The sequence below is a fragment of the Eretmochelys imbricata genome, chromosome 3, assembly GCF_965152235.1.
Source record: "Eretmochelys imbricata isolate rEreImb1 chromosome 3, rEreImb1.hap1, whole genome shotgun sequence".
NCBI classification, from domain to species: domain Eukaryota; kingdom Metazoa; phylum Chordata; order Testudines; family Cheloniidae; genus Eretmochelys; species Eretmochelys imbricata.
The window spans coordinates 112,983,183-112,997,653 of record NC_135574.1 but is presented as its reverse complement, the minus strand read 5'-3'; the positions used below and the strand labels follow the sequence as shown (position 1 = coordinate 112,997,653).

Sequence of the window (14,471 nt, the reverse complement as noted above, 5' to 3'; positions counted from 1 at the left end):
ATTATGTTGGGGAAACACCACCAACAGGATTCATAACACAACCCATGAGCAAAAAAACCCACCCCAAGCAAATTGGGGCATGCCCCTTTCCCTTTGGTTCTTGAGTCCAGCAACCCCAAATCACCCAAAGTCCCAAAAGTCCAATGACCCAAAAGTCTCTGTCCCTGGTCAGGGCAGCCCCAGAGTTCGAAAGTTTATCTGCGGAGCTTTACCTCTCAACCTGGGTGGAGATGGGACTGGGGTAAGAGGCACCTTACATGATCTGAAGCTGACCGCCCCACAGCTCCATAGGTCTTCGCTTTGCTCCGCTCCGCCAGCCGCCCCACAAACTCCTTCGCTCAGCTCCACTCCGCAGCCCACAAGCAGCTGCCACCATCCCATGAACTGCTCCACCAGCCAGTACACAAACTGCTCCGCGTCCCACCAGCAGCTCCCACCGTCCTACGAACTGCTCCACTAGCCTGTCCACAAGGCACTCCAGCCATCCCACAAACTGCTCCACAATATATTTTCAGGCTCCCCCACTACTTAACACAATGCTCCGTGATTTCAGCTCTTAGTCAGTTCAGCTCTTTGGTGAATTCAGCTTGTAGTAGGGGAGCCTCAGTGCTGGTGCACCATTAGCCCAAAGTGAGCTCAGCAGCCTGTAACTAGACTCCTAATGGAATCAAAATCAGCTCTGATATTCCACAGTGGAGAGAGGAGGAAGTGCAATTAGCATGTAAGGTCCTCACCAAGGGGCCCATACCACCAAGTATTAATACTTGTCCCCAGCCTCTCTCAATTCACAGAGTTTAATTTTTAAAACCCATGACCCTTGCCTAGCGAGTGCTACTTAGTTGATGGTGTGTCCCTCCATCATAACAAAAGGCCAAGTACAGTTCCAAGCACAGTTCCCATAATCAGGGTAATAATTTATTCTTCCTGCCCCAATAACAGAGACACTGGGGATCCCACAGCAGCCAAAGTGACCATTTGGGCAGCTATGGCCTCATTCTAGGCGGGGTGGGTGTGCCTATGCAAATGAGATCGGCCCCTGAAGTTCTTTTCCACAACTTGCCACACCTCACCACCAGATGTCAGGGTGGAGCTCATCCTGACATTGCTTATACAATAAAAAACAAAGTAACAGTTTGATCAACTTGAGTAAATTTAATGATTGTAAATGTTATATCAGGAAATAGGTTATACTGTTGGGAAAGGCAGAAGGGAGAAGTTGATTAAAATTTGCATAGTCCAGATAGAAGAATAAATAGGAAAGAAAAACGTATAGGACTCAATTCACTCCAGGTTCCCATAAGCATCGTCTTGATGGCAGGAAGTTCACCTGGATGGGGGGATGCAGTACTATAAGGCACTTATAACCTCCACTCTGCCTGGAGATCAGGAGCTAGCCAGTGTAGTCCCAAAAGTTGGCAGTTCTGGACAGGGAAAACACTTGGTAAGGGCTCCCAGAAAATGCATTGATTCACAGAATCATAGAAATGTAGGACTGAAAGGGGCCTCAATAGGTCTAGTCCAGTCCTCTGCACTGAGGCAGGACTAAGTCCATGTCGACACTACACAATTAAATCAACCTATGTTAGGTCGACTTACAGCCACCACAGTAATTACTGTGGTTTTTCATGTCCACATTACCCTCCTTCTGTTAGTGGTACGTGTCCTCAGCAGGAGCGCTTGCACCGATTTAAGAGGGGCAGGGTAGGGGGCTCAGAAACCGGGCTCTCAGCTCGGCACTGAGCTCCCACATGCGAGCTTAGCTACTGCCCAGGTTCTCAGCTCCCTGCAGAGCTCCAACCTGGAGCCATTCCTCTAAGCTCCCCACTCCCCATGGGAGGGAGCTCCCTGTGGAGTGGGGAGCTGAGAGCTCCACGTGGAGCAGGGAGCCCACAGCCTGGACTCTCAGTGTCGGGCAGTGATGCTCTATCTCTCAGGACTGCTGGAACCGCCCCCCCCCATCAACTTCAGCCAGGTACACAGGCATGCACCCTCCCCTCCCCCATTTAAAGCCCTAAGAATTTTTGAAATTCCTCTTCTTGTTTGCTTGGCATGGAGAGTTCACATAGCATCTTCCTAGCTGACCAGGTTGGCTTTCCAAACGTGCTTCTGCCTGGTGTACATAGGAGTTGTTGGGTCTGTGGGGAGAGAAGGCCGTGCAGTCGCAGCTCTGATCCAACCTATGAAACTTTTTCATACCTACGAGCATGTTCCTGGCCCGTTGCAGTACCCCTGCACTCCACTCCTAGTGACACGTTCCATAATGACAGCTGGACTTGCACAAAGCTGTGAGAGCCTCATTTGAGAGAGTGCTCCTCAGTGTCATGTCCCTTGTAATATATGGAAATCTGGGTATTGCTGATTAATAAAAAATTAGTCTTAGAACTACGACAAATCTTTGTGTCCTACACATGGTGGTTGCTGCAGAAATTCATACACAGTGGCAATCGGCACATTTGCGTACTACAGTTAACTCTCATGTAGCAACCATTACAAGGGTCATTCAAAGGGGCAAGTAAACAATATCTGGCTGAATGCATTACAGAAAGACACATTACTGGGGCTCATTGTCTAAATGCTGCTTCAAAGCCTTCCTGGTTCAAATAGCCCCCCCACTGAGCCCCTCTAATAGCCCTGGTATCTGGCTGCTCAAAATCAGCCACCAGGCAATCTACCTCAGTGCTTCACTCCTGGGGAAACTTTTCCCCCTTGGCTTCACCAATGTTATGCAGACCACAGCAGGCGGCTATGACTGTGGGAATATTTTCCTCATTGAGGTCTAACCTTCCATAAAGGCTTCCATTGACCCTTTAGTCTGCCAAAAGCACATTCAGTGATCATTTTGCACCTGCTCAGCCTATTGTTGAAGCACTCCTTGCTGCTGTCAAGGTTTCCGGTGTAAGGCTTCATGAGCCATGCGAGTAAGGGATACACTGGGTCTCCCAGGATCACCAGGTGCATTTCAACATCCCCCATTGGAATCTTCTGGTCTGGAAAGAAAGTCCCTGCTTGCAGCTTTCTGTACAGGCTAGTGTTCCTGAAGATGCATGCATCATGCACCTTCCATGACTGCTTCATGTTGATGTCAGGGAAACTACCCTGGTGCTCCACCAGCACATGCAATACCATAGAGAGGTAGCCCTTTCTGTTGATATACTGAACTTTGTCACAAGATGGCCTCGGGCCAAAATGGGGATATGCGTGCCATCTATCTTCCCACCACAGTTAGGGAATCCCATTGCTGCAAAGCCAGCCACTATTTCCCACACATTACCCAGAGTCACAGTCCTTCACAGCAGGAGGCAATTAATGGCCCTGCACATTTGCATAACCCCAACCCCTGTGGTGGACGTCTGAACTCCAAACTGATTCATGACTGACCGGTAGCATCCTGGAGTTGCCAGCTTCCACACAACGATCACCACTTGCTTTTCCATCGTGAGGGAAGCTCTCATTTTGGTGTCCTTGTTCTGGAGGGAAGGGCAGAGCTCTGCACGCAGCTCCAGAAAGGTGGCTTAGCGCATCCGAAAATTCTGCAGCCACTGCCTGTTATCCCACACCTGCATCACATTCCAATCCCTCCACTCAGTGCTTGTTTCCTGAACCCAACAGTGAAAATCCACTTTGTGCGGCTGCACCGTGAATTCCAACATCAATCTTGAATTGTTTCTTTCCATGGCACACAGCAGGGTGGGCACCACAGATTCATTTTCAGATTCGCAGTTCATGAAATACTGCAGGATCAGCCACATGGTGTTCATAATGCTCATTACAAGACTGGTGACTGGTGAGCAGTACAGGATCCATGCTTTCAGGCAGAGATGGCGGGCGCACAGTTTGCAGAAGAAGTTGAACAATGGCACAAAATATGGACAGAAGCTCATGGAATGATGGGACAGAGAAAACTGTATCATGGGATGGTGAGCCCACCTCATGATGCATTGTGATCCATTCCCAGAACTCCTAGCAGCAGGAGGCGGTGATTTGCGCAGTGGGATAGCTATCCCTACCCATAGTGCACTGCTCTCTCTGTCGGTGCTAGAGCATCAGCTGTGGATGCACTCTGCCAACACAAGGAGTGTTTGTTACCCACGGTTTTCAGGACCCAAAGCAGTGTTAACTTTACCGTTCTCTCCAGGTGGTCTCAGGAATAAATTAATGGGGGCACAGCTCATCCGTCTGACAAATAATTGGCACAAGCAGGAGTGCTTTCATCTAAAACTGCTTTTTTTTATTAGATCTCAAGAATACATACACACACGCTGTCACAGTAGGGTTAAAGCATTTCAAAACATTTATTGTTACCCAGAAAGTCTGAAACGGTTCTGAGGGATCAGCAGACAGGCTTCAGGGGGGCCCCACCTTTGGTCTTGCCACTGGGATATCATATCCTTGCCCAAAGAAAGCTTCCTCGGACTGCTCCAAAGCAAATTCTTTCGCCTAATCTTTTATAGCTAATTTCAAACAAAGCACATAACCTATTGTGACTGCTAGTGGGTCACCATGGTGACTCTTAATGGGTCACCAATTCTCCTACTTTCAGCAAAACTACTCATAATCTCTTATAATCAAAACATTTCTAGTCATAATAATAAAACTTACATGTCAAAGGTGTCAGGGCTCATACGACCAAGGTCGGCTGCCCAAACATTCCTTCTATTCTCACAATAAATTCACTTCTTATCCCATTCTCCCATTTTGATAGCAAAGTGCAAATGTGCCTCTCAGGGACTAAGATTTTCCTAGCTGTGTGATCTTTAGTTTTCAGCTGGCAGTGGCTGAAAATTCAAAATTGCTGACTGCAGTACTGTCAAATTCTAGGGTACATGTAGGAATGTCAAATTCTGGGGTAACGTTGTGTGAACATGCACAAGTGATGCAAATACAGCGGTTTATGGTTGTCAACATAACTTAAGTTGACAACCATGTAGTGGAGACATGGCCTTAGTCTAAGATCCTATCCCATTTACACTGAAGTTCACTATGTTAGTCATCCAATCACTGCTAACCTTTTGGTGAAAGGTGAAACAAAGAAGGCGTTTAACATTTGGGCTGTTGCTGCGTTTTCTGTTATTGTCTTTCCCTTCTCACTGAGAAACAGACCTACCCTATCCTTGGTCTTCCTCTTGCTTCTAATGTATTTGTAAAATATTTTCTTGTTACCCTTTATGCCCCTAGCTAATTTAATCTTGATTGTGCCTTGGCCTTTCTAATTTTATCTCTACATGCTTGTGTTCTTTTATGTTCATCTTTTGTGATCTGACCTAGTTTCCACTTTTTGTATAACTCTTTTTTGTTTCAGGTGATTGAAGATCTCTTGGTTAAGCCAGAGTGGTCTCTTACCACACTTTTGTACATGTTGGGATAGTTTGCTCTTGTGCCCTTAATAATGTCTCTTTAAAAAGCTGCCAGCTCTCCTGGACTCTCTTTTCCCTTAGACTTGCTCCCCATGGGATCTTGCCTACAATTCTTTGAGTTTGCTAACAGCTGCCTTCTTGAGTGCACTGTCTTTATTCTGCCATTTTTCCTCCTACCACTCCTTAGAATCAAAAATCCTACCATTTCATGATCACTTTCAACCAAGTTGCCTTCCACCTTCACATTCTCAGCCAGTTCCTGCTTATCTGTCAGAATCAAATCTAGAACAACCTCTCCCCTAGTCACTCTGTCCAACTCCTGTTATAAAAAACTGTCTCCAGTGCATTCCGAGAACTTGTTGGATAATCTGTGTCTGCTGTATTATTTTCCCAATAGATGTCTAGGTAGTTTAAGTTCTGCATCACCACCAAACCTGTTCTTCGTAGTTTAAAAAAAAAAACCCTCAACCTTTTCTTCCTGGTTAGGTGGTCTACAGTAGACCCCCTATGAAATCATCACCTTTGGTTTTTTACCCCTTTTATCCTTACCCAGAGACTTCCCACGGGTCTGCCTTCCATTTCTATCTCAACCTCAGTGCAAGCATAAACATCTTTGATATACAAGGCAACACCTTCTCCCTTTTTTTCCCTGCCTGTCCTTCCTGATAAGCTGTTCCAATCTCTACCAATATTCCAGTAATGTAAATTATCATATAGTGTCTCTGTATGCCAATTATGTCATAACTATGATTATTCACTAGTATTTCTAGTTGTACCTGTTGTTCCCTACACTTGCATTAGTATACAGACATCTCTATATTCCCTCATCTCTCTTTTGCCCCCTGTTGTGATTTCCCATGTTTCCCCCAGATTCTGACCCTTCACCCAGGTCCATGTTTTAGACTTACCTGTGGGCTTTTGTCCCCTTTGTCCCCCATTGAACTCAGTTTTATGCCTGCCTCACTAGGTCAGCCCATCCATATCTGAAGGTGCTCTTCCCCTTTCTTAATAGGTGGACCCCATCTCTGCTCAGCAGTCCCTCTTGGAACAGCATCCCATGGTCAAGGAAGCTGTAGCCCTCCTGCATGCATTCACTTTCAGGATATGTCTGTCTCTGCCTGACTGAAAGGACTGATGCAAACACCACCTGCACCTTCACTCTTTCACCCTCCTCCCAGAGCCCTGAAGTCACTTCTCATCTGCTCATGGTCATATCTGGTAGTAGCACTGGTGTCCACATGGATGAGCAGTATGGGGCAGAGAGCAGGATGATCCTCAGCAATCCTTCTGTAATATCTCGTACATTGGCCCCAGCAAGCAGCACATTTCCCGGGATGACTTGTCAGGCCAGCAGATGGGTGCTTCCGTCTCCCTTAGAAGGAAGTCACTGACCACCATCACCTTTCGTTTCCTCTTGTGAGTGGTGGCCGTGATCTTCCAAGCCTTGTGGAGGAGGAGCAGCCATGTTACTCCCCTTTGGGGAGATTCCTCATCCCTCATTGCCAGGCCAGCAGCCTGTTTTTTAAATCTCTATGGGCAACGGGTTGGTAGTCTATGTGGAGCACTGCCTGCTGCCAGACATAGCCACCATCCAGTTTCCTCCCTGTGAAGCAGCCATTTCCTCCTCCCTGGTAGTGCTACTGCAGTCTTTGCCAGCTGGATTTCTTCTCAACCTTGGACATCTCCATATGCATATTTCAATTAATTCCTTGTGTGTACAGGTGCTCCTCAGCCTAGCCACCTCCTCCTGTAGCTCTCCCACCTGCTTCCTGAGAGATTCTACCAGTAGGCACTCTAACACGGAATGGTATACCCAGCCTGGATTTTATGATGGGAAACGCAGGCTACAGTCTGTTCAAATCCACACCAGGACCTGAGTAGAGGGATCCGTGGTCAAGGTTCTCTGCTTGGACACAGGAGCAGGTGGAGGAGCCAGCAGCAGTGTTGGCATTGGCTATGCTGCCTTTCTGAATCACGGTGATTTTATTCTTTCTCCTTCCTACAAACTCCCCTCTTTGCTAGCTCCCCTTGATTGCTTGGCATCTGGCTTTAAAGCCCTTCTCTTCTAGGTCAGTCCTGACCCTCCTTAACATACCTGGGAAGGGTGATCAAGGATCAAAGGACAGGAGGGGAGAGCCTTGCAAGTGCACACTTGGCTAGCAGGCCTCTGGTCCCTATTCCCACACAGTCCCCAGATACACAATCCCCGAAGAGACCACACTAAACTTCAAGCAAGCCAAAAGGAAAAACAGACAGACAAGCAAGCACGTTCACTCCAAGAATTAGTACTTGCTCCTCCTTCACCAGAGGAGCTCTATCCCAAACTTCCCTGTTTGCTGTCCCCTGTTCACTAGCTCCTTCTGGCCCCTTAGCGTACATCTATAAAGGGATAAAAAATCCTGTGACTGGCCCAGGTCAGCAGACTCGTGCTCTGGTCTGAAAACCTGAAGTCTGAGCTCTGGGACCCTGTGAGGTGGGAAGGTCCCAGAGCTTGGGCTGCAGCCCAAGCCCGAACATCTACACAGCAATTTTTCAGCCTGGAGCTCCAGCCCAAGTCAGCTGACTGTGGCCAGCTGTGGGTATTTTATCCCTGTGCAGATGTACCCTTAGTGTCTGACTTTTAAGCCCTCTCTCTGAGGTCAGCCCTGCCCCCTCCTTAACTCACAAGGATCAAATGACAGGAGGGTAGAGCCCTTGCTAGTGCAACCTCAGCTAGCAGGCCTCTCCCAGACCACTATGAATACGTAATTTTCTAAAATCAGGAAGATTTTCCAGATTCTCTCTCTGATTTTAGAAAATTACCCAGTGGTCTTTTCATCAAATTATGTGACTTCCCAGCCTCCCCTGGCTTGGGTCCCTGCCCCGTACACCAATCTGAATATTAACTTGAATGGAATGTGAGCTTATACTAATTTGAATAAAATCAAGTTAATAAATGACTTAACCCCGTGCCCTTAATTCATTGTATCAAGTGAAACTAACATTTCCCTAACCGACTTCCTAATCTATCTTCACCTGTGACTAACAAAGACTGCTCTCATTTGACTATCCTTGGCTTCAGAACTTAACACAAGTGTTGATAGCTAGCTAACCAATCTCACAAATTGCAAAATGCAGTGAGTTGGGAGTTTATGGTTACAGAAAGTTCCGTGACTAGGTGATTACTGGTTGTTCTTATCTCAGTATATTCAGCTGATGACATTTTCCCACCATTCATCCTTTATCTTCAAAAAGCTGCAAGATAGCCAAGGTAAAACCCCTTAAAACATTAGGTGACGTAGCAGATTAGTGCACTAATCCATCAACTGTGAAGATCTAATTTTAAGTCCTTGCTCAAGTCACAAACAGAAAATCATTTTGTAGTCCTTCCATAGGCAGTTCTGGACATCTGTTGCTTTCACAACCAGGTAATTTGTCATGATAGTAATATCAGTGCTGTTCATGAAGCCTCTTAAGGAATGGAACAGCAAAGGGTGTTTTAAATCAGCACTAAGGTGCACTGAGGAGAGCTGCCTAAGAACTCTTACATGGAATTTACCTACATTATTCTTAGCTCTGTCTGGTTCTATTAGCCCTTATATTCATGAGCATCAAACTTACTCACAATTTAAAAATAAATACAGTGAAAACAAAACATCTGTGTGTGCAAGGAGTAGAGAAGAGAAGCAGGGTATTAACAAGGACGTTCCTGCCAGGACCAGCTCTAGGTTTTTTGCCGCCCCAAGCTCTGAGAGAACACCTCCTCAAGCAAAAAAAAGGGTGGCTGGAACTCCGCCCACTGGAATTGTGCCGCCTCAAGCACGTGCTTGCTTTGCTGGTGCCTGGAGCTGGTCCTGGTTCCTGCTCACTCATTCTTCAGTGTTAACACATATAGTTAAAAAATAAAAAGGAAATGAAATTTAATTCAGCATGAAGAACATTATCAAAAGAGACGGATGCTCAGAGATTTCTGTAGTAAATGGCATTATCCTACAGTATCTGTGCAGGAAAGAAAGGGGCAAATTCTGCTCTCACATAGCAAGACACGGGAGAGGAAACCACGTACCAAGATCTCCCCAGATATGAACCTTCAGAGCTGGACCATGTTCCCTCATGAGGCAGAGGGTCGCTGCCACACAAAGAAGGGAGGTGGTAAGGAGCTCTAGGATATCTGGGTGAATCTGACATCACCTCTGTAGATCTCAGTGGCATCACTATGAAAAGCAAGACCCTCTGTGTTGCTTGCCAGCTTTTCCTGCCCCCTTCCTTCAGAAGGCATTGTATCTCAACAAAGCTACACACTACTCCCTTTGACTGGGGAAAACTACAGAAGGGAAAATTTAAGGAGGAAGGAGCAGTGGGGAGAACCTCATACAGATCCCCACTGGGAAATCTACACAGAGTTAAGAAAGCATCTTGCTCCCTGTCTCCTTTCCTGCTGCTCTAACACCCTTGTCCTACCCTACTCCTTTCCACTCTCCATAAACCAGAAAGAGCATCTGGCCCAAAGACAGGAGCTGATCTCACAAACATACAATTCTCTTCCTTCTTGTTATTTTTTTTTTATTATTACGAATAGCTCCATGACTGCATAGGATATGACAGCAAATTAACAACTACACTATTTTTTTAAATAGCTGCATTATCTGTCTTATTACAAGCAGCTAATTTAAATTACAGTGCTTTTGCTTTGCCTCACTACGACCACATTTAGTGGAGGATAAGCAAAACTGTCAACTTCATATTCTTCTGCGTCTAAGAGATAAAAGCATAAAGGCTCACCCCTTCCATTCAAATCCTCTCCCCTAAAAGGGGAATCCTCTTTTTATTGAGAGGCTAAGAGACAACACCTAACCTTTGAACAGCTCTGGGCATCTTGCAACAGTTTCTATAAGGAGTGATCTTGTAACAGGAAAGTTACCTGGGTTTTTGTAGATGCTGAGCACATCCTTGAAATAATGAGGTAAGAATCTTTCCAGTAAAAGCAGCACATCCTCTAGCTCTTCCAGAATCCCCACAAGCAGGAAATTTTCATTCACGTTCAGTTTTGCTCTTTCGAGGGCCCATTCCCCAGGCTCCCTTTATGGATTAAAAAAAAAAAAAAGTCTTCAAATGGTGTGTTTGCTTTGGAAATTCAAATGAGCACGATTGCTAGAAAAAAAATTATGGTGGAAAGAGCAGCGGGGAAAACCTCACACAGATCCCCATGGAGAAACCTATATGAAGTTAAGAAAGCATCTTGGTTCCCTGACTGAAATATGCTCATACAGTGGACCCTTGCTAGAGCGTGTGTCGCCATAGCGCGGATTCGCATATAGCACGGTAGCGGCAATGGATCCTAAATTTAAATATTTAAATTGGAATCCATGGTCATGTGGCCCCCGTTATAACACGGTACCGCGTATGGATCCCATGTTCTAGCACGGGTCCGGTGTATAAGTTTTTTCATAGATTTGCAAGCAGGCTTTGTGATATCATGCTTATTGGAGTTATGATCAGATGGAAAAAGATCTGGAAAGAAAATGGAAGGATGGAAAGGTCTATGTGGCTTCCAAAGCTCATTATGAATCATATAGAAGCAGGTTAGCTTGTAAAAATGTGACTATTTTATGATTAAGTTAGATACAGTATAGTAGTACTAAATTCTCTACACAGCTTTCACTGAGAGAGGTTCCAAACCTCTCACCCATAAAACAGTATCAGCTCAGAAAATTTACAGCATGTGACAAAAAAGTTATTTTGATAATGTAAAGCAGAGCTTATTGCTTCCTACAGAAAGGTAGCTTATGTGGTCTTCCTTTTCTTTACAGAGACTTTGCCTATTTTTATTCTTTCCATTCATTGTTAAGACTATGTTTTTATATTTTTCTACACTTTTCTCATGGTCTAGACAGTGGGCGCTATTAAAAATATCAGCTGCACGTCGTGGTATTGTAGTGACTGCAGCGTGATAGTATCATGCTTTTAATAGCGCCCACCCAAAATACTTTTTGGCTCCTTTCAGAATGGAAAGTTTTCACCACCACTTACACTTTCTGAAATGATCGATATTACTGTTGGCCTGCAGATTTACCTACAGGTCCATACTAGCTGGTATAAAGGGATGTAGGCCCATTGACTCCAATGATTTACATCAGTTGAGGGTATGTCCCATAATTCTTTGTAACATTAACTTGCATTTCCTGCAGTCAGAGCGCTCCTTCCTTTCATAAGCACATATTCTGCAGCAGTGGTGTCCAACCTTCTCAGTTATGAAAGGCATTCCAGGGCAGGGGAAAAGGGAGATAAGAAGAGATCCAACAACTGGTTCTGACTCTTTCTTTTTCTATCCTAGCTCAGGTGCAGGGTAAATCAGCCCAGGAGCTGCTCTAACTTACACAAGCTGGCAACAATTCCATAGGGACCATATGCTATCTAAGGGACAGTGGGAGTGTAGCCCACTTGAACCATTCCCCCTTCCCAATCTGACACATGCCCTGTCCAAGGGGCTACAAGAAGTGGGGGCATAGGCTTTTCTTATGAGGCTGTATGTCTGCTGGGGACTGAGCAGTGCAAAGTGAGTGGCATGGGACAAAGAATCTGCCCCAAATTATTGATAGTGGCCCTTAGATCATTTTGAAATAGTATATTTGACCCTCTGGCTGAAAAAGTTGGTCACTGCTGCAGAATATGACCTTATGAAAGAAAGGCGGGGGTTGAAGGTCCGGTCCTTGCTCTGAGGGAAGCCTTGGGGTGGGTGGACTGCGTCCTACCCCTGTGGGGTAGAGGTGGGAGGCCCTGGGTGGGGTTGATCACCCTGCACTCACCCCACAGTGGAGGCTCCTGTCCTGCAGGGCTGGGTCCAGCTCTCTGCAGTGCAATCTGGTACATAGGGTCATAGCACCGCTTAGATTTGGGCCAGCCACCCCTCCATCATATCCCCATTGGACAGAAGCTGCAGGAGCTGCCACTGAAGATTAAATCATCATTTTATGTAGTTTATGTTCTTTTTCATTTTATTTTGTGTTATTTCACATTTCTGATATGCACACAAAGCTATAATTATAGTCTCTAAGGTGCCACAAGTACTCCTTTTCTTTTTGCGAAGACAGACTAACACGGCTGTTACTCTGAAACCTGTAATTATAGAGAGCGTGTACTCAAACAAAAATAATAATGCAAAATTTACACCCTCCACTGAACAATTCCCTTATATATATTATTTCATAATAAAGACATGCTTTTACCACACACTGACACATGAGCCATGTTTTCCCTTATATTTACAATAGGGAACAACTGTTGTGTCTCTGATATCACTCTGTGTGGTAACTATTGGCAAGTGTTCAATGTCTATTGCTGTACAGAATCAGGTATGTGTGATATACATTTACCTGCATCTTGGATGCTGTCCACAGAAATACGGTATGATGTAAAATAACCTGGGATTGGAACATTCAGGGTAGTTTTCAAGAATACATACATTAATATCCTAGGGAGAACGAAAGGAAAACAAGGTTAAATATTGCGTCTCACCACCTCCATAAAAATGTGCTCTTTTCTTTCCCACCTAAATAAAGTTTTCCCATACTTCATGGTGTAGTCCTGACTGCACTGCATCTACACCTAAGTCCCTCAAGAATAACTTGCAGGATATGTTAACATTTCATTAGCACAGGAAAAATTTTCTGGGAGCATCACAACATCTTGCTGCAACACCATGCTATTATTCTGTTGTAGTGATCACATCTTCAAAGCCAAGTTTTAACTTCACACCCTTTGATTAAAATGTACTGAAGACTGGTATAAGACTGTTTCTGAACATAGCCAGCTTAAGCATCAATTTATTAACACCATTATTACACATGCTTTGCAATTTCCCCCGTAAATATCCTCTGGGAAAAGACAGAAGAAGACACAATAATTTGAATTTTGACCGCAAGGATACAAAACTAATTTATTCTACTTTTGTTCAATGGCCTTATACTGAATATAAATTAAAGTTCTCTTCTGATAGCCAAAACGTGCATCGCTCGTCACTGTAAGTCAGTATATCACTCAGCTATTCAGGACTGGATCCTATGGTGAAAATTCTCCCTCACAAAAGAGCTGTATGCTCAGCCACTAGGAAAGCAAAGGACTTTGATCTCATCTAGGGGCCTTTACCGAAAGACTTGATGTAGATATTGAACTTTACTAATATAAACAGAGTGGAATTAGTCAAACTAAGCTGACAGAGCTTCTGCCATTTGCGGAGGTGGTTTTATTATGCTAGTGGGAGAGCTCTCTCCTGTTGGCACAGAGCGTCTTCACTAGACGCGCTGCAGCTGCATTGATACAGCTGCGCTGCTGCAGCACTGTACATGTAGACATGTCCTCAGACTTCAGATGCTTAAGTGCTTTCTTTTCCGAATAAGGATGCTTTACTGAATCAAGGCCTTAATTCTACCATCATGCTGTTAACATTGTATTTGGGTCTATGATGAGTCTCCTCAAGCTACAGTCCCATTTCTCTCCCTCTCTTTTGTTTATGTAAATCAATTACTACTTTTTATCTTCCTAGTGACACATCATAATTTAACACGTGAGAGATAAGGTATTAGACAGTGAAGTAAATTCCATTCACGCACACACACACACCCCCACCCCTTTGGATATTGAGAAAAGTTTGCTTTAAATACTTAGTAAAGTATGAACAATCACTCCTGTCAAAACAAAACAAAAACCAAGGACAACTTTTAAAACTCAAGTTTGTATATTTTAAACTATTTTCCAGCAAATCATATAATCAGTGGTACTAAAGTCTGCTGAGATATCTAGAAATACCAGAGTAAAAAGGGCATCCCTGCCCTGTAGGCCCCTTTTGGCCAAACATGGCTCTGCAGCACTCTGCCTCAGTATCCCCCTCACTAAGGCTCCTCAGTAACACTAGGACAACACCACACCTTCTTCAGGTCTGATTCATTAACATTAAAAAAAAGTCTCTTCCACGCCAGTCTCTTTCACTCATCTCCCCTCCCCTGGAGGTCTGTCTTGAAGTTTCCAAGCTGGGCACAATGGTCAGTCTCTCCCACCATTGCACCTTGGGCTCCTTTAATCACTCCTTGCTATCTTCTGAACATCCACTCTTAGGCATTCCTACCTGGAGTCTTTATTTCT

The 14,471-nt window shown here is 44.8% G+C and overlaps 1 protein-coding gene across 1 annotated transcript in view; it reads right to left on the bottom strand.

The window, feature by feature from the left end:
• UST (uronyl 2-sulfotransferase) overlaps nucleotides 1–14,471 on the bottom strand; it is a 283,170-nt gene that overhangs the window by 45,524 nt on the left and 223,175 nt on the right. Inside the window, exons 6-7 of the mRNA XM_077811788.1 lie at nucleotides 12,707–12,804; nucleotides 10,255–10,412 (exon numbers count right to left, since the gene is read on the bottom strand). Of these exons, the coding sequence (XP_077667914.1) occupies nucleotides 10,255–10,412; nucleotides 12,707–12,804 (256 nt within the window). The remainder of the gene's footprint in view (nucleotides 1–10,254; nucleotides 10,413–12,706; nucleotides 12,805–14,471) is intronic.